This window comes from Chiloscyllium punctatum, chromosome 27 (genome assembly GCF_047496795.1).
Source record: "Chiloscyllium punctatum isolate Juve2018m chromosome 27, sChiPun1.3, whole genome shotgun sequence".
NCBI classification, from domain to species: Eukaryota; Metazoa; Chordata; class Chondrichthyes; order Orectolobiformes; family Hemiscylliidae; genus Chiloscyllium; species Chiloscyllium punctatum.
This window is the reverse complement of record NC_092765.1, coordinates 16,820,659-16,846,364: the sequence shown is the minus strand read 5'-3', so window position 1 is coordinate 16,846,364 and position 25,706 is coordinate 16,820,659. Positions and strand designations below refer to the sequence as shown.

Below are 25,706 nucleotides of genomic sequence, written 5' to 3'. Positions count from 1 at the left end.
TTAACCAATAAATCAGAAGCTTTACAAATGTGAAGCAATTGAATTCCACCTTCAAGCAAGTGTAGAAGTAAAATGGAAGAGTAGCAAGTCTTGACAGGGACTGCTGAATTGTTTTCCCAACCAATTCCCTCCAAACAATAGCCATTTTGTTTGTCTGCCTCTATATACAAGAGGAGATTTAAAGGGGGTTAGAGTTCTATCTAGTATACATCAACAGTTAATGACAATTTATCTTTGCAATAAATAATCATTCTTGTTAAGTACACAAACCTGGGTCGAAAAGACAGGCAAGCTGGGGAATTCTGTGTACTTTTATAAAATTTTAAACTTTTATGGTCACTCTGGCAATAGCCAGACTTGATTTTCAGCACACCACTCCAGTGAAGCATAACAACTTATCTTTCTACAGACTTTTGAGTATTTCCAACAGTTTCTGTCACTTTAATATTTCTAGAGTCTGCAGTATTTTGCTTTCATAAGAATAAGGGTAATCATCACTACATACACCACATCTATAAAACTGGATGAGGAGATATAGATGAGAGTGGTGCTGGAAAAGCACAGCAGGTGAAGGGATTTTGCCCAAAACGTCGATTTTCCTGATCCTCAGATGCTGCCTGACCTGCTGTGCTCTTCCAGCACCACTAAGGGCGGCACGGTGGCACAGCAGTTAGCACTGCTGCCTCACAGCGCCAGAGACCTGGGTTCAATTCCCACCTCAGGCGACTGACTGTGTGGAGTTTGCACATTCTCCCCGTGTCTGCGTGGGTTTCCTCCGGGTGCTCCGGTTTCCTCCCACAGTCCAAAGATGTGCAGATCAGGTGAAATGGCCATGCTAAATTGCCCGTAGTGTTAGGTAAGGGGTAAATGTAGGGGTATGGGTGGGTGGTGGGTCGGTGTGGACTTGTTGGGCCGAAGGGCCTGTTTCCACACTAAGTAATCTAATCTAATCTAATCTAATCTAATCCAGTATCTGGTTTCCAGCAGCTGTAGTCCTTGTTTTTACCTAAGGAGGTATAACCTATTACTGGTCACTGTGGGGATCAGATCCTCGGATTGCCTCAAATCGTCAATTCTGTAACTCGGAGCCATCAACACAAGATCCAGGTCGCCACAGACCATACAAATACTACTGTCCTCAAAACACACCCAGTCCAACACCGAGAGTTACTGTCCCCATATGCACACTTGACTGTGGGCTGTCGTCTAAACACTCCCAAGCACAACACACACCGACTGTGGAACACACGCCCAGTACCTCAGACCAACTCTTCGACCAATGTAACTTGAACAGGAGAGACACTTACTCGAAGCCAAAGAAGAGGCCGCTGGTGCTGAAGATCAAGCCCAGAGTCAGGTAAAAGGCGCCGCTCTGCCGTCCGCTCATCAACCGCCCACCGCAAAAAAAACGGTTTTTCCCCGCAAATGACTCCCACTTGCGCCGGCGCCGCTGCTTCCGTGAGGCCGGGGCCTGGGAGGCTGGCGCGGAGCCGTTCCCGGGCGCCAGCGCGATCTGCCGGTACTCGCACTCTTTCATCACCAGAGCCGCAAAGGATTTGCCCCTGACGGCACTGGGCGGCCGCTCTCAAGAGTCTGTTCACCCAGTGCCCAGGCCCAGGCCCGGGCCCATTCCCCGGCTCCAGGATCCAGCCGCGCTCAACATTCGGACCCCCTCCCCGCGACCGAGAAGCAGAAACCCAATGCGGCCAAGAGTGACCAAAATATTCCACCTCCACAAACACCGCCACCTAGCAGCGCGGAGGTAGCCTCCCAGTCTCCAGCAACACCGCCACCTAGCAGCGCGGAGGTAGCCTCCCAGTCTCCAGCAACACCGCCACCTAGCAGCGCGGAGGTAGTCTCCCAGCCTCCAGCAACACCGCCACCTGACGGCTCGGAGGTAGAATTCCTAGCTCCGGCAACACCACACTCTTGGCGACTCGGAGGAAACATCCCAGATGAAGAGGAGGAGAATTGGTTTCCACCACTATCGCCAACTGGAGTGCACCAATATTCTCAGCTGGTGGTTTGAAAAACAGGAGATACGTATCGAGCACCGCCGCCCCCCTCGCGGCTTCTCTGAGTTAAGCGTTCAGCTCAGTTCCACTCCACAGACACCACTTGATCTACACATGTTTTCTGGGGCGGACATAGATAAAAATTCACGCAACACCGGGTTATAATGTTTTCTAGCATTTTGCGTTCTTAGTTCAGAAAGATAAAACTAGCCTCACCGTTCAACCTTCAAAAGCACCGCCATTTGACGGCTCGGAAACCAGGAGGCGACCTCCTGCAACACCGCCACCTGGGGGCTCGGAGATACACACCATCCCTGGCGGGTGGTAAATGTGCAGTCCCAAGTCTTAGTCAATTAACCTGCTGTAACGTCCAGAAAAGATTCACTAACAATTACAGAAATATGAAACTTTGCATATATAAATATGCGATTCTATTCCCCCTCCCGTACAACTGCCTCAGGCTAAGTGTATTTGTTACACTGTGTAGTGCTGGAAAGCCCAAGGCTGCATTAAAAGCTTCAGCTGTGTCAAGAACCGCAAGCCTGAACTGTATGTAGGCCTGCATGATTCCCATCTTTCACCATCTCTTTCCCCCCAATAACACACACTAAATCCACTGCACCCATTATCTATTGTTAGAATCACAAGAGATGTTACATTGTAGAAAGAGGTAATCCTTTGTACTTCCTAGGGTCCTATTTTTCAACATGTAATTCTTTGTTTTTTACATCCATCCAAAATGCATCTGACATTCATTATTATCTCCTAATGTGTTATCTGGCATGCCAATCTCTATTTTGCAAAGGCTGAGTACCAACCATCTACACTCCTGTCCTCTCCCCATGAAACACAGCCCCATTGCTGAACACTGCTTTATTGTCCTGTGTATCAAAGTACAGTGAAAAGCTTTGCTTATGAGCAATACAAAAAGATCATAGTAAGCAAAGATGTTCAGATCAAAAAGACTTGAGGTGAACATTGCACAGGACATGCATTGGGTGACATTAGTATTAGCAAGATCAGTATTAGTTGAAGCTAGAGAGTCCATGCATCAAGGAGAAAGTGAGGACTGCAGATGCTGCCAATGCATCAGTCTAATAAAGGCTGGGAAGAAGCTATTCCTGAACCTGCTGGTGTGTGTTTAGGCTTCTATATCTTCTGGTTGCTGGAAATCATTACTGAGGTGCAATAGGTCTTTGTTGATGTTGGCAGCCTTTCTGTAGCAGGGACTGGTGTAAAGAGAAGCCAACTCTGATGGTCTGGGCTGTGCACAACACTTTCTGTCGTTTAATGGTCCTGGGCAGAGCAGTTGCCATACCAGGCCATTATGCATCCAGACAGCATACGCTCAGTGGTGCATCTGTAGAACTTGGTGAGGGTCCTTATGGCCATGTCAGATTTCCTGAGCTGCCAGGGGAGGAAGAGGCATTATTGTGTCTTCTTGACTCACACCTGTTTGGGAAGTTCAAGATAGGTTGTCTGTTATCGTTACTCCGAAGAACTTAATGCTCTCCATCCTTTCAACCTCAGTTCTGTTGATGTGGATGGGTGCTTTCTGAAGTCAATGATCAGTTCTTTAGCTTGCCGATGTTGAGAGAGAAGTTGTTCTCATTGCACTATCTCCCTTCTGTAATTTCACTCTTTGTTAGATACACATCCTGCTACGGTGGTGTCATCAGCAAGTGTAGATGGCATTTGTTTGGATTTGACAACAGTTTTAGGTATAGAGTAGGGGGCGGAGGACACCTCCTTGGGGACTCCTGTGTTGAGTGTTAGTGTAGGGGTGGTGCAGTTATCCATTTTCACTGATTGCAGTCTGTAGATTAGAAAGCTAAGGACCCAGCTGCAGGAGTTGGAGCTGAGTTTTGAGAGCAGTCTGGAGGGGATAATAGTGTTGAAGGCAGAGCTGTAGTCAATGAGCAGGTGTCTGTTTATAGGTGTTCTTGTTGTCTAGATGTTCCAGGGATGAGTGCAGGGCTAGAGATATGACAGTCGTTGAGGACCTGTTATGTCTGTAAGCTGTTATTTCCAGGACCGTCAGTGATATCACCACCTCAAAAAGATTGTCCTGAAAGCTTCTCATCTCATCGCTTCCTACCCTACACATACCTTCTTCCCAAACGCAGAAACCGAATTATTCTGGTTGACTTGTTGTTTCAGCCTGTTCCTGCCCCACTGAATTGATTTCTTTCTACCTTGATTAAAATGAAAATGTCTCATTTACAGTATCTGCAATTCTTTCAAACAGAAATTGCTGCAAAGGTTCAGCAGGTCTGGCAGCATTTGTGGAGAGAAATCAGTTCACCTTTTAGGTGAAGTGACCCTTCCTCAGAACTCAGTTTTGAGAAAGGGTCACTCGATCAAAAACATAACTAATTTCTCTCTAGAGGCTTCCAGACCTGCTGAGCTTTCCAGCAATTCCTATTTTTGTCTCTTTCTACCTTGACGTTTTTCAGTCTCTTCTACATACTTTCAAGATTCTTCTGACACTCCATGTCGATTCCATGATAACCCGTTTTTCCAGCTGCCGCATTGCAGATGTGCAATCGCTCTACACATCCATCCTCCTTCAGGATGGTATAAAGACTTCAGTTTCTTCCTTGAAAGGAGACTTAACAGATACCATTCACCACAACACTTCTTCACATGGCTGAGCTCGTTCTCACTAAACTATTTCTCCTTTAACGTCTTGCTTTTTCCAAGCGAGAGTGGCTGTATGTACCCACAAGGGTTTCTGGGAGGTGCATGTAACCGTTCCCTTGAGTGCAACAATGACATTATTCGTGTTGTTTCCTGATGTCAGACCAAATTGGATAAGTTAATCAGTTTTGCTTCCAGTTTCTCTCACCTTCACCTGATCCATCTGACTCTTCCCTTTCTTCCTTGAGTTCACTATTTCTATTTCTGGGCATAGGCTGTCCAGCAATGGCCACTACAAAACTCCCATACTTATCTACACTTCTTCACCATCCACTTCCTGTGTGAACTCCATTCTATTCTCCTAGTTTCTCCATCTCATCTGCTCTAATAATGCCACTTCCAAGATGTTTCTGACATGATTACTTTTTTCCTCAACCAAAAGTTCCCCCGCAGTGGTTTACAGGGCTGTTAGATGTGTTCATTTCCTACACTTCTACCCTCACCCCTTTCCTTCCCTCCAAGGAAAGGGTTGCCTGTGTCCACACTTTTAACTCCACTGGTCACAACATTCAAAGAATCACCCTTCACTTTTACCACTACCTCCAGCAGGATGCCACAACCAAACATCATCTCCTCCTTTGCCAGCATTCCATAGGGGTAATTCTGTCCACAACCTGGTCCACTCCTCCATTACACCCAACACTCACCCCACCATGCCCTTTCCCATGCAATTGCAAAGGATATAACACACTAGAATAGATAATTAATAAACAGTACAAACAAGGGACCCACCTTGAACTCTGGATTATGCTACTAGACAGAAGCTTCCAGTCACAGGAAATTTTCAACCATGATCCTCTTCTTTTGCCAGCAAAGTAATTTTGGATCCAATTTTCCAAATTGCCTTAAATTCCATAAGGTGTTACCTTCTTGACCAGTCTCCCATGTGAGACCTTGTCAAAAGTCTTCCCATAGTCCATGGACAACACATTCCACTGCACTACCCTCATTCATATATCTGGTTATCTAAAAAAAAAATCCAGTTAAACCTGTCAAGCGTCATCTTGCCCTGATAATTCTTGATTAATCCTTGCCTCTCCAAGGGGAGATTACTTCTGCCTGTCAGTTATTTTTAAAGTTTCCTTACCACTGGTGTTTGACTCACTGACGTGCAGTTTCCTGGTTTATCCTGACTACTTGTTTTGAATAATGGAACTACATTAGCTGTCCTTCAGTCCTATGGTATCTCTCCAGAGGGGATTTAAAAATTACAAAGGCCCTGCAACCTTCCACAGTAGCTTGGATACATGGCACTGTGCATGGGGTTTTATCCAATTTTACATCTATTAAAGCCACTAATAACTCATCCCTCTCAACTGTAATTTGTTCAAAAGTGAGTTTTTAAGAAAAGCGCAAGAATGAGGAATGGTCCTGCAGAAGTTGAGGCTGTGATACACAGAATTAAATTGGATTTCAGAATTGAGAAACAATGTTGAGATTTCTTGGTGACGCTATGTTGGGAGATCAGCCAGACTGGGAGAGTGGTCAAAGGAGTGACAAATACAACTGAATATTGAAAATATGAAGGAATACATTTTGGAAATAAGAATATCCAATGTAATAACATTCTAAATAAATTACAATGAGCAGAGAACATTTGATCTCAATCTGAACTTAAGAACAGGAATCATGTCTGACATCAAACAACAGGCAGGTTGCTACATCACTGATGAGCAAATGGACACTCAGTGGGGAAGGAGTGAGTCTCTGACACGAATACAAAAAATATTAAAGCATCTGCCACAACCCTGAACTAAGATTTTGGAAGGGGTTGAGGAAATGCATTAATTGACAGTGTTGCCAAGGCCAACATTTATTTGTTATTACCTTCAAGAAAATGGTGGTGAGCTGCCTTCTAAAATTGCTGCAGTCCATGTGGCGAAAATGCTTTTGCAATACTGTTACCTTGCAACAATAAAGAGATGGGCAACATATGCTCAGACCAGGATTATGTATCTTTAGAAGGGAACCTGGAGGTGGCGTAATTCCATGTGCTTGGTGCCTTTGGCCCTTAAAGTATTTATTACAATTGTATCTTAACAATTCCCTGTCCCTTTCTCCTTCAAATCCAGTATCACCCCTCACCTCCAAAAAAACTGTTGATCCCAGCATTCATATAAAGTACTGCCCCATCTCCAATTGCCCTTTCCTCTGCAAAGTCCTTGACCATGTTGTCACCTCTCAAATCTAAGCCCATCTCTCACACGTTTAAATCCCTCCAATTTTGCTTCCATTTTAGGATTGAAATGCCTCGTTAAAGTCACAAATGACATGTGAAATTTGACAAAGGCAAACTATCCTGTCTCAACCTGTCTGCAGCCTTTGATACAGATGACCACCAACTTCTGCTAGAATGCCTCTCCACTACCAGTTGGTGGGACTCTATTCACATGGTTTCATTTCTATTGTCACAGTCAGATAATCACCTGCAAAGGCTTCCCCATATCTGTAATATTACTTATGGCTTTCCCTCCAAAGATCGATCCTTTGACCCTGCCCAACTGCCAGGTATTTACAGTCATCCGAAAACAACGTCTAACTCCATACAGCACAGCCCCACTGACATCTCTATTGACTAGTTCATCTCAAAATTGCCAGACTTGTTACCCATCCTTCTTGCAATGTTGAACAAATACTAGCCTAGCCAACAAAACTCTCATCCCAAAAATGGAAAAAGAGCTAGATGCACAGAAGTTTCCAAAAAAAATACTGGAAATACAGAAGCTATTGTCTTCAGCACCACAAATACCATTCTCCTATCACCGACTTCATCTCTCTCTCCCAGGCAACCATTTAAACTAGATAGTTCATGTGTTTGATACTACAAACAACATCAAGATTAACATCCTACCACCAATCCCATCTTACCCAAAACCTCATTGTTGCACCTAGACTTGATAATTCTAGTGCATTGCTGGTCAGTCTCACAGTTGTACCCTCCACAAACATGTGGCTCCCGATCAAGCAACGCCTTAATTTTCAAGTACTCATCGTTTCAAATCAAGACACGGCTTCGAACCTCCTAATTTTTGTAATTTCATTCATCCTCTCAAATCCTCCAAGTCTTCACTCTGCCATTTTGGACTGTTTAGAATTCCCAATTTTAACACTAGCAGCCATACCTTCAGCTCCTTAGCCCTCAGCTCTGAAATTCCCTCTAATTCTATCATACTTACAGATGCTTCTTAAAACCCACTTCTTTGATGTGTTAGTCATCCTATTTAAGACTGAGATCGAGAATTGCTTCAGAGACTTGAGAATATTAAGAAATTTTAATGCACAGACAGTATTAATTAAGTTGGCATCGGTAATTTTGAGCAAGTGTTTGTTGAATGTATTAGAGGTTGTTTCCTGGAGCAATGGGTTGGGTAAGCAACTGGGGAGCAGGCTATTAAGGGTTGTGTTGTGTAATAACACAGGATTAATGAATGATCTTGTAGTAAAGGATCCTCTAAGAGTGATCATAGCATGCTAGAATTTCAAATTCAGTTTGAGAAAGAGTAACTAGTGTCCCACATTGGTGTTCTGGAGTTAAACAAAGACAATTACAAAGGCAAGAAAGAAAGAATTTGGCCCTAGTGGACTGGACAGAAAGACGAAAAGGTACAACAGTTGATGAACAGTAACAGGTGTTTAAGGAGTAGTCAATTCTTCCCAACTAGAATAAAGAAGAAAAATTGCAGAGGCAAAAAAACATCCATGACTAAGCAAAGAAGATAACAATGACAAAACTAAGACATACAATATTGTTACAAAGCAGAGATGAACCCCATTAAACTAAACCAAAGCTCACCTTGCCTCGTAATGTTAAAGTATGGGTGACAAAGAATTCACAAATTCCACTATCTAAAGAAAATAACATCAATTTTTTTTAAAATTCAAAGTGAACAATAAACAACAACTCAATTCTAAGTCTCTTTCTATTAACTACTTATTATCTGCCTCCAACTCTATAATATGCTGTTCTGATAAGTCACTTATTAAAATTACAATCAACCTAATTTCAAAACCACACAGCTGCTGTCTTCAGTCTTTCTTCCAGCTGAGGATCTCCCTGGGTCACCTTCTTCCTTCTTACTGTGAAGATGTTTCATACGTGTAGTATCTTTGATAGACTGTGTTTCCTAATTTCTTGGAGAACAAGACATTAGATCTCCAGGTACTTCTGTCAATGGTTAAATTCAAATTGTTGTCAAAACAACCACCAAAACATTTCACAGCCAAGTGTTACATTTTTAATTTTCTGGTACACTCTGGGACTACCATCTAATCATATACACAGGTGCTTGTAACCTCAGTTCAGAACAGCACTCTCTCTCAAAAGGTACAATACACGTCTTCAACTTCATAAGAATATCACAGACTAGTGGCAGGCTGGCCAGTGGCATCCATAACGTAGAGGTTATAGAAAGGGAGGAATTTTAAATTCATGAATGAAAAAGTACTAAGCAGACTATTGGGATTGAAGGCAGACAAGTTCCCAGAACCTGATATCCTACAACCTTGGGGTTTAAGGAGCTCACAGCAGAGTTGATCCACTGATTATAATATTCCAAAATTACTTGGATGCAGAAAAGACTCCAATGGATTGGAGAAGTGCTAATGTAATTCCCTTATTCAAAAAGGGGAGGGAGAGACGCAGAAAGTAGGAAATTACAGACTAGTTAGTTTAACATGTTGCTGGGAAATAGTTAGAATCCATTAAGGAAGTAACAACAGGATATTTGGAAATTCAAAACACAAACCATCAAGAGTCAGCATGGATTTATAAAGGGATAATCATGTTTGACTAATTTGCTAGGGTTTTACAAAGATGTAACATGCTGACTGGATATATGAATGAATGAATGAATTTGCTTTATTGTCACATGCACTTGAATGAGTGCAGTGAAGTGTGTGCAACGCTGCTGTATACAGCACCATCTCAGGTACAAGATACCTAGGTACAGATACTTAAGTATTTGATACAAAATTGCAAGAATAAAGCAAAGTCTAACATAAGAATAAAAGGGGAAAAAATACTCTATTTACAGTCCTTACACCCCAGTCCGTGCCAGTACCTAACTTCCAGACCACACTAGGGTTCAAAACTCAAGGCCTCGTCTCCCTGCACTGGCCTCATAATGGGGATCCTGTAGATATAATATATTTGGACTTCTGGAAGACATTTGATAAAGTCCCACACAAATACACAATGTAAGATCACAATGAGATTGGGGTAATTTATTTGCTCAGAAAGAGGATTAAATAACAAAGTAAGAAAGAATAAATTGGTCTTTTTCTGATTGGCAAACATTAACTTGTGGGTGCCACAGGATTCGGTCCTCAGGCCCCAATTAATTGCAATTTAGAGACATGGATGCTGGGATATTACAGCTATTATAGTAAATTTGCAGAAGACAACACTGAAAATGTGGGAAAATAAGATTTGCAATGAAGAAATAAGAAATTTACAATTGGATAGAGATACGTGAATGGGTCAAACTTTGTCAGATGAAGTTTAACATGGATGTGTGTGAGGCTATCCATTTTATTGGGAAAAGTAGAAAGACAACTTATTGACTAAATAGAGAGAAACTTTAGAGTGCTTCACTGCAGAGTGTCCTTGTGCATGAATCGCAAAAAACTAGTACGCAGGTACAAAAGGCAAAAAGGAAGACAAATGGAATTTTGGCATTTATTGCTAAAGGTCAAGGGTAAAATAGGAGGGAGTGTTGCTGCAAGACTAAAAGCTGGAATACCGCAGCTAGGAATTCTGCTGCAGCTGGAATACCGCATACACATTTGGTCCCCTTGAGGAGAGTGCAGGTGAATCTAAAGGTAGAAGAATTCTGCATGCCAGTGGAGCCGGGGTGACAGATTGTCTCAAAGTACAGTGAAGCAGGGTCAAGGAGCCTTATAACCTACTCCTGATCCAATTTCTAATATTCTTTTATTTGCCTGGATCTCAATCCTCACAACAGTACACCCCATGCCAGGAAAGCATGGTTAACATTGAAGAGAATAAAGAGAGATCTATTCCAGAAATAAAGCAGACCAACAAGTGGAAAGAACCAGATAGTGTTGAGGCAACATCCCTTGTGATCAGGTCCATGGGAGAAAGTTACAATGTAAGGAGAGTCCAAGTAACCAGTACAGCACAAAATATCCAAGAATGCAGCGAGCAGTTAGACTGCAGCCATTCCAGTCCTGCAGCAAAGTAGTGAGCTGGTTTCTGGGAAAGATCCCAAACTTATTGCGGTAAATTGAGGTAGCAGAATCCTGACCCAAACGTCCAGGCTCCACTTTCTGGAGCAGATGAGCAGAGAACCAGTACAGGATGGGTGAGGAGGAAGCTAGGAATCTGGTTAGAACCTGCAAAGAAAGCAAGAGATTTATTAGTTATTTCACATCTTCTGAAACAGAAAGCACATTCATAGAAAATTAAAATACTGCAGATGCTAGAAATATTAAGCTCAGGCAGCAGCGGAGAGATAAAAAAATCAAGTTAATGTTTCAGATTGATAACCACTCATACATTTGTAGATGCATTCGCTTTGGTCACTCCCAGACTGGGAGATAATAGCCTATAGGTATTATCCCTAGACCCAGGAAATGCTCTTGGCACATGGGTTCAAATCCTAGCACGACAGATGGTAGAATTTGAATTCAAGTTTAAAAAAAAAATCTGAATAAAAAAAATCTAATGTCAATTATCAGGAAAAGATCAAACTCCAGTCCTTAACAGTGTGGCCAACATTCAACTCCAGACCCACAGAAATGTGGTAGCTTCTTCACTGCACTCTGGGCAATTAGCATGGGAAATAAATTCTGGTACTCTCATCCTGGGAATGAATAAAAAAGGAGTCCCAGTTTAGTAGAGACATCTCTGCTTCTAATGAAAAGTGCTCAAAGTTACAGTGTCCAAATTAAACAATGTCATAAGAAGGACATGAAATTCAGTGTCTCAAACCAGTTGTGGAAAGAGACCATGAATTAGTTTAAAGGGGAGTTACTAGTTTGAAAATTGAGAAGTTGTGTGACCAAGCAGGAGACAGTGAGATTAGACTAGGTGGGGCCTTAAAGAGTATGGGAATTCATTGGAAAGTGGGATTAGATTTGGGGATAATAAAAGGATATGGATTGTTAATGGGGGAGACTGACCAATCATTCTGCATAAGCTGAAAATTAGATTAGATTAGATTAGATTACTTACAGTGTGGAAACAGGCCCTTCGGCCCAACAAGTCCACACCGCCCCGCCGAAGCGTAACCCACCCATACCCCTACATCTACATTTACTCCTTACCTAACACTATGGGCAATTTAGCATGGCCAATTCACCTGGCCTGCACATCTTTGGACTGTGGGAGGAAACCGGAGCACCCGGAGGAAACCCACGCAGACACGGGGAGAACGTGCAAACTCCACACAGTCAGTCGCCTGAGGCGGGAATAGAACCCGCGTCTCAGGCGCTGTGAGGCAGCAGTGCTAACCACTGTGCCACCGTGCCGCCCAGAAAGTGAGGACCGCAGATGCTGGAGATCAGAGCTGAAAATGTGCTGCTGGAAAAGCACAGGTCAAGCAGCATCCAAGGAACAGGAGAATCGACGTTTCGGGCATAAGCCCTTCTTCAGGAGAAGGGCTTATGCCCGAAACGTCGATTCTCCTGTTCCTTCGATGCTGTCTGACCTGCTGCGCTTTTCCTGCAACACATTTTCAGCTCTGATCTCCAGCATCTGCGGTCCTCACTTTCTCCTCAATCATTCTGCATGTACCCTTCATGCACCTAATATTTATTGTCCTTTTATACAGTTCTCACCTGAATGTGCATGAAACAAATGCCAAATACCAGCAGTACAGTTGCGTGAACGATATAGACAAACACTTGGTCTGTATGGAAGCTGGAGTGTGGTTTGCTATCTTTTTCAGTCTTTTTCCTGATCTTTCTGCGGGTCAGACCCAACTGTACACAATACCAGGGATCAACGATCACATATTGCCAGGCTGCCCATACTCCCAAAGCCATAACAGGAAAAGCCAGCAAGAAGTTGGGCAATTGGCGGAATTGGTAATATCTTAGGAAGCCCACGTTCCAGTAAGCTTCCTGAATGTAAGAGTATATGCTGGGGTATTGGCGATGGCACCAGATGGGCGGATCACTTTCCTTATCAGGGACATGATAACCTTTGTTCCTGGCGAGCTGCAGCAGAGGCTGAGGAATGTCTAGTGCTGGATTCATAGTTGACTTACAAAATGTCCGGTATCCATAATACTGAAAAAGTACAAAGGGCAGCACAATCATCATTGTTCCTGCAGCCACTAACACCACAGACCGAAGGATCAGATTCAACCATGATTTGTATAAGTCTTTTTCCATAACTGTTGACTTGTGTCTCACATACAAAGTGCAAAGCTTCAGCTGGGAGTAAAGCAGAAATCCTGCATTTACAATGCCATTGGAGCGGACTGCTGCAGACAGAGAAAACAGAATGCAACCGGTCACAAGCCAACCTTTCTCCAGGTTCAGCATTCCACCAAAGGTCAGCAGCACGAACATGCTTTCAGAATAAGCTGCAGACATGAAGACATTGGCTGGGGTCAGGCAGAAGAGAAGGCTGGAGAGAAAGGCCAGCCTGCGATCCCGGAGCACAACACCACCCAGATGGTACAGAACAACTGCTGACAGAATGAAGATCACAGCATTCAGTAAAACTGCTGCAAGCAACAACCGACTATGGAGATTTAGAAAGCACCGTAGGGGACTGAGCACCGTCTCTGCCACTACCCGAAGGCTCACTGGGAACAATGGTAGAAAAGCAAAGTTATGCTCATAAATGTATCCAAATTCTGCTATAAATAGGAAGTGCTGTGCATCCCAGCGAGAAAAACCACTTAACAGGACCTCCAGCAACTCATCGCTGATACTCAAATTGTGCAGTTGGGGTGCTTGAAAGGCATCTGCTCTGTGGTCAGGTATCAGAGAATTAAACACCATCTGGCAAAGGAGCAATGAAGCAGGGTAAGTATTCACTCCAATAGGCAAATACAACATCAATCCAACCCACCCATAAAACTGTCAAAATCAGTACTGACTACAAGATAGCAAAAAAATTAAAGTGTGTATTTAATAACTTCTGAAAGAATCACAAATGGACAATCATCCCTTAAGCTACACATTTTATCCAATTAAAAATGGCAATTACAAGAAAATTTAGAGAAATATTTTAGTGGATTATATTTCAGATAGCAGAATGGATCAGTGGTTAGCACTGCTGCCTCTCAGTTCCAGGGACCCAGTTTTGATTCCAGCCTCAGGCAACTGTGTGTGGAGTTTACACATTCTCCCAGTGTCTGTATGGGTTTCCTCTAGGTGCTCCAGTTTCATCCCACCATCCAAAAATGTGCAGGTTAGGTGGATTAGCCATGGGAAATGCAGGGTTACAGGGATAGTTAGGGGGAAGTCTGGTTGGGATGCACCTCAGAGAATCAGTGTGGACTCATTGGGCTGAATGGCCTGTTCCTACACTGTAGGGAGTCTGAGTAAATTGAATTTTTTTTAAGTTTGAGTATAAGCCTACAGGATCAAGCCACACAACGTGAAAAAATAGTTTACTAGCCAAACTGTGCTGAGATATTGGCTTTCTGCAGAAGCAAAACTGAAATTACAACTACGCTCGATGGTGCGAATACAGCACACCAGTGGGATTCAGCCCCTCTGGGAACGACACTTCAATAAGAGTCAACATCTCTTTCCCAGTGAGAGTCCGTATCTTCAGCAACTGCACATTACACATTTTTTGTACCATCTTTGGCACAGCAAGACATCCCAGAAGTGTTATCAACAAACACTTCAGACTGATCTGGAAAAATGAACATATAGTAAAAACTGATAATCAAAAGTTTGGTCAAAGAGATTAATATTAAGAAAGTCAGTGAGGAGGAATTTCCAAAACTCAGTGACCATGTCTTCAGCTCTCTAGATCCAACAGTGAATCGTTATAAATCATATTCAAGAGGACAAAATTAGAAGAGTGCAAAGTTCTATGTTTTGGGATTGTAGGGATGTGTAAGTTAGGTGGATTAGCTATGGGATAAGGAGAGGTGAAGGGATTTGAAAACATGAGTAAGAATTTTAAAATGGATTAGTTTCCAGGAGAGCCAATGTATGAGCAAGTGAGAAGTATGTTTCAGGTTATTCTTTGGTTGTGACTAGGTATAAAAGGAATAAAATACAAGGTAGGATGGAGATAGTAGCATCATGGTAATGTTACTGAAGAAGCAAGCCAGTCCAAAGCTCGGAGGACACAGATTCAAATCTCACCTTTGCAGCTGATGGAATTTAACATCAGTGTATCTGGAATATAATGATAGTCTCACAAAACTATTGTCATAAAATCCACCAAGTTGATTAATTTTCTTCAGGGAAGGACACCAGTTATCATTACTCAGTCTGGCCTACAGGTGACTCTAGACCCACAACTATGCAAGTGTTCTCAACTGCCCTTTGAAATGGCCCAGTAAGCCACGTGCTTAAAGAAAAATTAGGGAGATCAACAAATGCATTGACATCCCATGAAAGAATAAGTTTGATAAACAGATGGACAGTAGAGCAGCTAAGGTGGAAAAGAGTCAACTGTACCAAAGACTGCGTGCAGAAGCACAAGGAAGGACAGCTCACTACAATCAAATTAACAATGTAATTTGTAACTTTGGCAAGGACTATTTCAGGACTGTAACAGGGTGGAAGATTGATTTGGCTGAATTCAAACATAGAAAGGGAAATAAGAGGCAACACATTCGAATACATGTATCCCAATGTTGTAATTGGTTTCTCAGATCCAGTACTAATCTCAGGTTCCAGCATCAAGTCCAGAACTAAACTAACGCATAGCCAGTGTGCTTAATCAAAATACTGGCCTGCATCCAAGGAAAATGTCTGGAAAAATTCCATTTAGGAACAGGAAATTAACAGCCCAACACTTCTCCCTGAAGTGTTTTTAAAAATCAATTAATATAGTGTTCATTAGAACGGATTGAGAATTAAGAGAGACACTAACCTGGAAAAGAATGGCCAGGATTCTGGAACAAAGGGCAAAGTGCACAATCAGTTGGAGGTCAGATGCCATAATGTTCCTGGTTTGGATCTCCAATCCAGATCACAGCACTGATACTCTGCAGACTGACAGCAAGCAATTGCTATCATCTCATTATCACTGAAATTGGATTACAGAATGTTAATAGGAACATCCCAGAACAAAGACACAGCAGAAAAAAAAGTATACACCACCTTCCTATAAACAGTAGCTGATCCATACCATCTCCACATCTCCTGATCCTCAATTTTCCAAGAACTCCTTCAGCCATTAGCAAGTGTCTCCAAGCAATGTCACCCTTTACTATTTAAAAAAAAACCTTGGTTTCTCCATGCAACTGCAATCTTTCATTCCAGATTTCATTTGGTATGTCTTTTCTGTACTCTAAGTCATCGATAGCCTTCCTGGTGTGGGATCCAGAACTGTAGAAAATACTGCATTTAAGACCTAACCAGCAATGGAGCGGCACGGTGGCTAGCACCGCTGCCTCACAGTACCAGGATCCCAGGTTCGATGCCAGCCTCGGGTCACTGCAGGACTTTGTTTCATAACAGCGATGAAACAACAGTCTCTCTTCGGTTCCAGTAGAGCTGCTTGAGCCTACGATTTACCGTGTGGGAGGCAAACACGATCATGGCAACATGGACACTGACCCCTTTGAGAGAGTCCACACTCTCCCACACCAGAGTTAGTTCTCTGAGAAGTGACTGTCTGTGTGAAGTTTGCACATTCCCCCAGTTTGCTTGGGTTTCCTCCCACAATCCAAAGATGTGCAGGCCAGATGAATTGGTCATGCAAAATTGCTCATAGTGTTAGGTGCATTAGTCAGAGGGAAATGGGTCTGGGTGGGTTACTCTTCGGAGGATTGGTGTGGACTGGTTGGGCCAAAAGGCCTGTTTCCACACTGTAGGGAATCTAAAAAAAAAAGTTAGTAAAAGCTTAGCATGACTTTCAGGCATCTGTAGACACCGCCTGTATTATGAAAAAGTAAACTAACCTAACTTTCCTCATCTTATCAATTTGCCCTGCAACCTACAAAGGTCCACACACCCGGGTCTCTCTGTTCTTGCATGTTACTCCCTTAAATGATACATTTTTAGTTTCAAAGACTATTATCCCTCCCAGAGTACATTTCATGCTTATTCACGTTACACGACCCACTGTTGGCTGTTTTATGCTCACTGATAAATTTGATCAAGCTTCAAATCAGAATAAATTTTTATGGTTAACAAGTTTCTAGTAGTTTCCCCATCAATATTACATCTCATATTACCTGCTAACCTTCTTTCTATGCTATTTCTTTTTTTGAAATTCCCCATGCACTCCAATGTCTGATTTTGGGTTGTTTTACATTTGACATTAGCCTCCCTCTTCTGTTTTATTTTAACACATTTTGTCTGTCTAAGAACATCTGGCTTTGGATTGCTCATAGTTCCTCTCCACAGAAATATCATTGATTTGTATTTCTCTGCTTTCTCTGTGAAAGTATTTCAGAGAGCAGATAGATGTTTATGGGACTTAAGCACCATAAATACAAGATTATTAATAAATCTGATATGAAATTCAGCAGAAATTTACAGCTGCAGTAGTTGAAGTAAATATTTAAAAAAACTTCGGGGAAGCTTGATAATAAAAAAGAAATAGAAAGATATACTAGTTAGATGAAGAGATGGGAAAAGGTTTGATGGGACCACAAACAGCTGCATATACAAGGTAGGACACAATCTGTTTGTGTTCTTAAATTCTATTATACATGCAGGGGTTCCCCAACAGTGTTAATATTTGTAGGATCTCTCTCAATCATTTGTTAGGTCACAGAGTGTGAATAGCTTTGTCAGGTCTCTGTAGGTGCATGCAACATTTTATTGACAGTCCCAAGGAAGCAGAGAACTATTCAAGAGGGCAATGCCAAGAATTACGACATTGTCCAACGGGCAGCGCAAAGGAAACATTAAATTGCACAGGGGCAGTGCCAAGGGACTGCTACACTAAGGGGCCTACCTTTAAAACTGATGTTAAGCCAAGTTCCATATTCTCCTTCAATAAAAAGATCTCACGGCACTATTTCAAAAGTAGATAGTTCTCCACGGGATCCTAACCAACATCTTTCCCTCAAACACCACTATAAAATGATCTAATCTGTTCACTGATGCGGGATCTTCCTGTGTGCAACTGGGTCGATTCCAACAATCACTACAGAAGCGACCAGACTTTTAAAATCATTTGTATTGTATTAGAAACTTTGAGCGATCTTAAAATGAAGGTCATTAGATAAATGCATGACCAGACTACTGCTCCTCGCTTTAAGTCACTCGTTGGGCCGGGCCACAAAACCCAAAACCAATCACTCACGCACTACCGGACGTTGGGCCCCAACTCCAGCAATCATTTCCGGGTTAAAACCGAAGGACGACGGGAACTTCCAGCAGCAAATAGGTCAGCCGCCATCTTTGATAGTGGCAGGCAGCCTGTAGCCCAAGGAGAGCTAGAAAGGGAATTTCATTCCAGATTAATCAAGAGCAGCTGAGTTATATTTACTTGTAACCACCTAGAAAACTCTTGGTCAAGTCAGTCTGCTGAGAATCTCTTTAGTGAACAATTTTTGTTAAACAGTATGCGAAAGAGAATCGACATTTAAATTATTTGATAGAAGATAAAATCGTGAAATCAGGAGCTGCGCCGACCTCTTTAACGCTGGGATATGCTGGGCCAGTTATAGATGACCTGATGATTAGACTGTACGTTTCAGAGTACTCATTATTTCGCAGAGTGTAACAGCTAATTGTCCTTCCAATTCACGTTGAATATAAAAGATAGGTACAGGAGTAGACCATACAACCCCTCAAGTACTTTCCACGATTCAACAAAAACATTGTTTTTCTGCATCAACATCCTGTTCTGCCCTTCTACCTTCTATTATTTTATTACCAAAATTGTCAATCTTGAGTATACTAAATAACTTAGTGTCCACAGCTTTATGGGATATAAAATTCTAAAGATTCTCAGTACCCAAACACAGAACACATGCTGATGCACAAGACACCCAAGTCAATAACTCCAGACAGGGACATATTCGTTCTCTTGTTATATCATGGACACTCAAGTTTAATTCTGCTCCCATTGTCTTCTGTTCCTCACTGCTGCAATCTCTAGTGATTTGACAAAATAGTGTTGTCTAACTTACACAGACTTGTCCTAACCAAAATAAAGCCAAGAAAAATAAAACATGCTTGATAAGTATTTGATACATTTTAAATTCGTTGATGAATGAAACATGAACAATCAAGCAAATAATTGCAGGTGTTGGAGATCTGAAAAAAAAAGGTCGGTGAAACTCAGCAGGTCTGGCAGTATCTGTGGGGAGAAAATACAGTTAATATTTTAAGTCCACTAACCCTTCTTCAGAACAGGCCATACTGTTGTAGCCACCAGACCATGCAATTATTCTTTGGTTAAAACGTGTAAAATTTCTGTCCAGTCACACTCCAGCTATTGCCTGCAAAATCCTTGGGAGCTTTCTTCAGCAGTGAGCCCAGACCACTAATGCAAACAGGAGCAGCAAGTTCCACAATATCTGAAGTCAATACAAACTGTTTACACCCTTGAAAAGTGATAGTCCTTTATATTTATAATTGGACAGGGAACAATGACAAAGCATGTAACTCTAAATAAATATTGAAATCATGTAGATTTTGACTTTAAAAACCAGACCCATGTTACACTGTAGTAATTGCTTACATTATGAACTGAACAGGTCGAGGAAGAACTAGATAGGGACACCTCAAATAGTGAGGGGAATGCATGACATGGGCTGCCACCTTGTTCTGCTTTTAATTGGTTCTTCTCTTTTTAAATGGATTTCCTTCAATACTTTCACACTTAATTCTTTGTTCCATTATCAGTCCCCAGATTGCAGATACAAAGCATAAAGGTCCATGTGATCATATGTATTTTGATGGATTGTTCCATCACAGAAGTATCACTTTTTATGCTTATAGGTACTCAGATCTGATGTCAACACCTTACTCAACAAATGTGATTCAACACTCCCAGAGAGGCATCACATCTTACTCCTAATAAGGACAAAGGATGGATAACAGAGGGGAATTTCTCCTGACAGCAAACAAAGGCCATCCTTTACTGGTCTTTGATGCTGGTAGGTTCAATTAAGGAAATTACAAATCTTGGAATTAGTTGGTTACTAATTTTAAAATGTCTATGCATAGAACTGAGTTTTGGAAAGGCCATATGTTAGTTGTAGATAACAAGCCACCAAGGACAGCTGGTACCTCTGAACAAGTTCTTCATTTCGTATATTATGACAGGCTTCATCTGTTTATATATCTACACCCCTTATGTACAACTGCTGAATGAAATGTATATACAAAACAAAGATCCAACTTCAGTATCAAATCTGGCTATAGCTCTGATCTGACAATGTAGAACATATCAAAGAATTACATGTCTCGGATAACATATGCTGGTGGCCCGAGACAGAACTTGGTGGCACATGTGAAGTAGCATGCTGCAGTTTGAACTGAAATTCCACATCTATCTTTAGAAAACCAAAAACCTCTGTACAGAGACACTTTCCACAGTCCAGCTGCTCTGAGGAAACAGCATCCATCAAGAGTTTTCAGGGGTGTTGGGAGTGGGCTAGCTAAGTGAACATTTCCCTTCTCTGGAGACTGCACAGAGGCTACAACACACATGCACTTCCTTAAAATCAATAAATCTGTTACACGTCAATGAATTACACTTGCGTAGCTCACCATGCATAGTATCCACTTATTATTGCAGCACCATAACCATGACAATTCACTATCCATTCTCTCATTTTATTCTTCAGAGCCTTGCATCCATCCTCAAGTAAGATGCTACTGCAGAGGCATGGAAAGTTTTACACCCCACTTCTACATCAGATCAGCACCTACATTTTGCATCTGGTATTGAGGTAATATGTAACAGAAAAATGAATAATACATTAATCAGTACTAGTATCTCATTATTATAATGGACTTTGTGAAAGTGTGTTAATACATGCTTTAAATTAGACCATTAGAACTTCCCAGTGGAATCCTAAACAATCTGAGCTGAATGCAACTTAAACAGCACTGGATTTATAAAAGAACTAGTATTAGCTTTATGACAATGTGTCAATATCTTAGCTGTCATCACTCTTATGGTAGAAAAGTTTATAATCATGAAAATTTCTATGACACAAAGCCATATGGCAACAAGAATGAAACAAATGTGATACATCACCACCATCTACTGGTGCCACAGCATATGACAATAGTCACATGACAATATCGAAAGTGTGTGTAAAAATGACAGAGCTTCCAGTTGCCTGCCACTTCAACACACCATGTTCCCATGCCAACATTTCCGTCTCAGGCCCGAAGTGCTCCAGCTAGGCTCAACACAAGATGGAGGAACAACACCTTATCTGCTTATGTACCTTACAGACTTAAGGACACAGATTTAACAATTTTAGAGCATAGAACACTTCCTTCCATAACTATTATGTATTCACACAAACCCAGATCCCATCATGAAGTAGGCTTGTGTTCCACACAGCCAACCCATTTTCAACTCCGTTCCCATAATCCTGTCGTTTCTCTTCTTCCCCATCAACATTCCCTTTGACTATCTACCCTTTTTTCCTGAGCGCCATATATCTGCTCATACTCTCACCCTACCCTCACTATCCCAAGCATCTTCATCTTCTGAAGAACTATTACTGGACTCAAAACTGTAAAAGAATCCTCAAGCTCAGGTATTTATTGAATCTTCAGTTTGCATGTTCACCTCCAATTTGTCCAAACTGTAGCTTGCAGTCTCTGGAGAAGGGAAGTCTTTTCTTAACCCACTCCCAATACACCTGCAAACTCAATATTATTTCTTCAGCGCAGCCAGTCTGTGGGAATTGTCCCTGCACAAAGTGGACATTGACATTTTCACACATTATACCCCACCTGCCAATCTTTGCCCACTCAACTTATAAATCGGCAAAGGGAAATATGTTGTCTTCATGACTTACTTTCCTACCTATTTTATATCATCAGCAAATTCAGCAGGCATACTTTCAGTCCCTTCATCCATGTCATTGACACAAATTGTAAATAACTGATGCCCCCAAAACTGACATACCATTCATCACAATCTGCCAAATTAGGAGTGACCATTATTTGCTTCCTATTAGCCAGCCAATCCTCTATCCATGCAAACACAAGCTCATATCTCCATTGATACGGCTTTGTGAAGTACTAATTTTCTCTTCAACATTTTTTCCTTCAAGGGCCAAGTCATTTTCAGCCTTGACTGCCAATTGTTGAGGCTCTCTTCTAATGCTACACTCAGACCGGAGCTTTCTTCCCAGCACAGGTCTCATCTTCATAGGGTTGAAACATGTTCATTATAATGCTCATTTCTCCTAATACTGCAAATACGCAGTCTTACACATGGTTGTCACTTCCTATAGTCATTGCAGCAGCATAGGCTGGAGAAGCATACTGGGACCAAGTAGAAGTCCCAACGCACCTGACTACATGGGATTTGGCCCAGTTGTTTAAACTTCTGATGGGCAATTAAACAGCATCTGGAACAGTCTGTAAACATTTTCAACTCAGGCCTCAGTGTTCATTTGCCTAAATAGTTACCAACAAATAGTTAAGAGGAATTAAAACTAACTAAATCCTGTATTAAACCGGTCCCTTCGGCCCAGTTCTCACTCCTCTATCTGATCTAACCATCCAGACCTAACCCCAAATCTTATTTTATAATATTCTTCAAAGAATCTCCCTTTATACCATTTAAAATGGTAACTAAGGTGGACTAACTCTGTTTACTATGACCATACTCCTGCAGAAAGCAAATCTATTCATCTATTCAGTTTCAAATGGGCGACCACAAGCTATATCTTCTGTTGGCCAGAACAATTCATTTTTGAATAAAGCACAAACACCAGTTCATTCCCTGAACATGTTCTTTCAAAGGCATTTTGAAAAAACGAACAAGGGCAGGACTTATATAGTTAGTGGTAGGGCTCGGAGTAACATTGTTAAACAGAGATCTATGGGATTTCTTACATAATTCTTTGAAAATTGCATCACAGGTAGACATGGTGATTAAGAAGGCGTCGAGCACACTTGCCATCATCGCTTAGACCACACTGTATGAGTTGGGACGTCATGTGTTTGCACAGGACATTGGCGAGGCCACCTTTGGACTACTGTGTCCAGTTCTGGTCACCCTCCTTCAGGAAGAGTATTCTTAAATTGTGGAGGATTCAGAAAAGATTTACCAGACTGCAGTCAGGACCCCAGAGGGTTGGAGTTGAGGGGAGGATGGGCAGGGCTGGAACACAGGAGGTTGAAGGGTGATGCAGAAATTTATAAAATCATGAGGGGTATAAAATAAGGTGAATGACAGATGTCTTTTCCCTAGCATGGGGGAATTACAAGAATAGGTGACTTGTTTTTTAAAACATGAGCCACAAAAGATTTAAAAAGAACTTTAGGGGTGGTTTGTATGTGGAATGAACTGCCAGATGAAGTGGTAGATCCAGGCACAGTTACAACATTTAAAAGACATTTGGGCAGGTACATACATGAATAGGAAAGGGTAAGACGGATATGCGCCAAACTGGTTTGGCCAGGCAATTGGTTTAGTTTGGAAACTTGGTTGACATAGATGAGTTGGACTAAAAGGGTCTATTTCCATACTCTATGAATCTACAACTTAATTATTTTTTCCTTTGTACTAATGTTCTATACTATCCCTTCCCTTCTATGGTGAAATCACAGAATCTTACCCTTAATTGATCATGGCCATAATCTCAAAATTTCTTTGCTTCAATCCTTCCTTCACCACCGCCACCACCCCTGCCCCCCACCCACTTAAGTTCCAAATTTCAGAATATCCCAGTATTCTTTCAGTCCCTGTTGGTGTCCTTCTACCCAGGGAAATCAGAATGGTAGGAAAAGGGGGTGCGCAGGAATTTTCAGATTCGGCCAATGACTTTCATATTAGACTGAAGAGTCGATTATGCTAGTGCGGCAGATATTTTACATATGAACTTTCAGAAGGCATTTAATAATATTACTAACTTGTTTGCAGTAAAAGAAAATTGCCTTAAATGGAGCTAACTATGGTATGTAATTAGCAACAGAATTGCTGGCATAGGAATGCTAGATCAAATGGACTTCTCCTTTGCTGCATCATTCCCTGATTTTGTAGGTTGATGAACAGATAAGTCATCTGACTGGACAGATGTGCTTCTGGTCCCCAAGGACACAAGGTTTTTTTCTGATGGCATAGAATTACAGCACAATGTTCCATGGTTAGCACTACTGTCTCGCAGCCCCAGTCACCTGGGTTTTATTACAGCCTAGGGTGAACATCTATGTGGAGTTTGCACATTCTCCCTGTACCCATGTGGGTTTCCATCCAGTATTCCAGTTTCCTCCCACAGTCCAAAGATGTATGGGTTAGGTGGATGGGCCATGGTAAAATGTGGGATTACGGGGATTGGACGAAATGCTCTTCGGAGAATCGGTGCAGACTCAATGGGCCAAATGGCCTCTTTCTGTAGGCATTCTCTGATTCTAAATAACCTACACTTGGGTACAGGCATCTTGAACAATTTTGAATCTTTTACATGATACAAATGTTGAAAATGATAGCAATACACTTTAGGAAGTTAATCAGATGAAGTGAGCAGATTTAGTTTCGTGCCATTGAGCCTGGAGTCATGTAACTTTGGAAAGAACATGGAGAGAAATACAATCTAAATGGTACTATTTTGAGGAAGAAAATTCACATCTCTGCAGGTGGCAGGACAAGTTAATAAGACAGTGAACATGTGCGATACTTAGTTTTGTAAATGGGGCAATGAATCCAGTTAAGTCATGTTAAATGGTCATAAAACCATATTTAGCCCTCAGGTGGAATGTTGTGTATATATTTGGATATCAACTTTGAGGAGAAGTCAAGCTCTTGGTAAAGCTCTGCACATGTTCCAAGATGATACCAAGAATGAGAGATTTCAGTACATAGAAAATCGTTTAACTTAGAAGAGAACGCATTAAGGGGAAACATCACTTAAGTATTGAAAACGCTGAATAATTCTGATGCAGCAAGTAGGCTGAAATGGTTTCCTCTGGATGGGTCAGGAACGGAAGATCATAAACTAAAAAGCAAAAGTAAAGGCTGAATGAGAAGCTTTCACACATTTATCATCTGAATGCATCATGTGAAAGATTACTGGAAGCTGATTCCATAGGAATTTTCAATAAGGCACTTTAACATGCATTTGAAGCTAACTAATTTGCAGGGTTATAGAGAAAAGGGCTGGGGCGTGGAACTACATTGGGCTATTCTTTCAAAAAGCCTGCAAAAGTTTAGTGAGCTTCCTCTCCTGTACTATAAAGCTGTATGATTTTTCTACTCAACTTTTCAGCAGCTGTTTCACAGCAATTTAAGTAGCCTAATGCAACTGGTGAATTAAGGCATTTAAGCCCAGTGTTAGCAGAAGTAAACATGTCTGAGGTGAAGAGAGTCTCCAACATAATTATCCAAAGACCGCAATGCTACTAAAAGTCACTGACATGATCCTTTTCAGATAGTGACTACAAGCTGAAACCAGTAGCATTTAAGAGAACTCAATGATCCTTTTTGTTGAAAAGTGGAAATACTTACGACAAAATTAGGTCACAAAGAACCCATGGGAGAAAAAGCAACAACTGCTGATTCAAAAATCAGCAAAGTATATTCAAGGAGACGCATTGTACTTTTATTTTTACTATTTAAAGGTGCTAATGTAAGGTGTTATCAGGAAGGTAGAGTCAGTCTCAGAGTCAAGGAATAGTAACTACAAACTGACCTATAGAACTAAAATAATCAATTAAACAACA

At 41.6% G+C, this 25,706-nt stretch overlaps 2 protein-coding genes across 5 annotated transcripts in view; both read right to left on the bottom strand.

Moving 5' to 3' along the window:
* LOC140453483 (palmitoyltransferase ZDHHC18-like) overlaps positions 1–1,706 on the bottom strand; it is a 35,833-nt gene extending 34,127 nt beyond the window's left edge. The window contains exon 1 of the mRNA XM_072548200.1: positions 1,308–1,706. Within this exon, the coding sequence (XP_072404301.1) occupies positions 1,308–1,537 (230 nt within the window). The 5' untranslated portion in view covers positions 1,538–1,706. The remainder of the gene's footprint in view (positions 1–1,307) is intronic.
* A 7,221-nt stretch (positions 1,707–8,927) lies between these two features.
* pigv (phosphatidylinositol glycan anchor biosynthesis, class V) lies at positions 8,928–18,181 on the bottom strand. 4 transcript variants are annotated; one of them, XM_072548198.1, is made up of 5 exons: positions 17,791–18,181; positions 16,012–16,211; positions 15,754–15,909; positions 12,516–13,691; positions 8,928–11,069 (listed from the first exon to the last, which is right to left on the bottom strand). In XM_072548198.1, the coding sequence occupies exons 3-5, from the start codon at positions 15,820–15,822 to the stop codon at positions 10,800–10,802; spliced, it is 1,515 nt and encodes a 504-aa protein (XP_072404299.1). In that variant the 5' UTR covers positions 15,823–15,909; positions 16,012–16,211; positions 17,791–18,181; the 3' UTR covers positions 8,928–10,799. The 4 variants fall into 4 exon arrangements, with proteins under 4 accessions (XP_072404299.1, XP_072404297.1, XP_072404298.1 ...); XM_072548196.1 differs by lacking the exon at positions 16,012–16,211; XM_072548197.1 differs by lacking the exon at positions 17,791–18,181 and having other exon boundaries at positions 16,012–17,780.
* Between the last annotated feature and the right edge of the window lie 7,525 nt (positions 18,182–25,706).

Coding starts and splice junctions, on each gene's coding strand:
- pigv (XM_072548198.1), bottom strand. CDS start 15,822: ATGGCATCTGACCTCCAACTGATTGTGCACTTTGCCCTTTGTTCCAGA. Junction 13,692..15,753: donor TCCTGGCCATTCTTTTCCAG/GTTAGTGTCTCT, acceptor CTCCTTTGCCAG/ATGGTGTTTAATTCTCTGAT. Junction 11,070..12,515: donor TTTGTTTCATGCACATTCAG/GTGAGAACTGTA, acceptor CTTTCTTTGCAG/GTTCTAACCAGATTCCTAGC.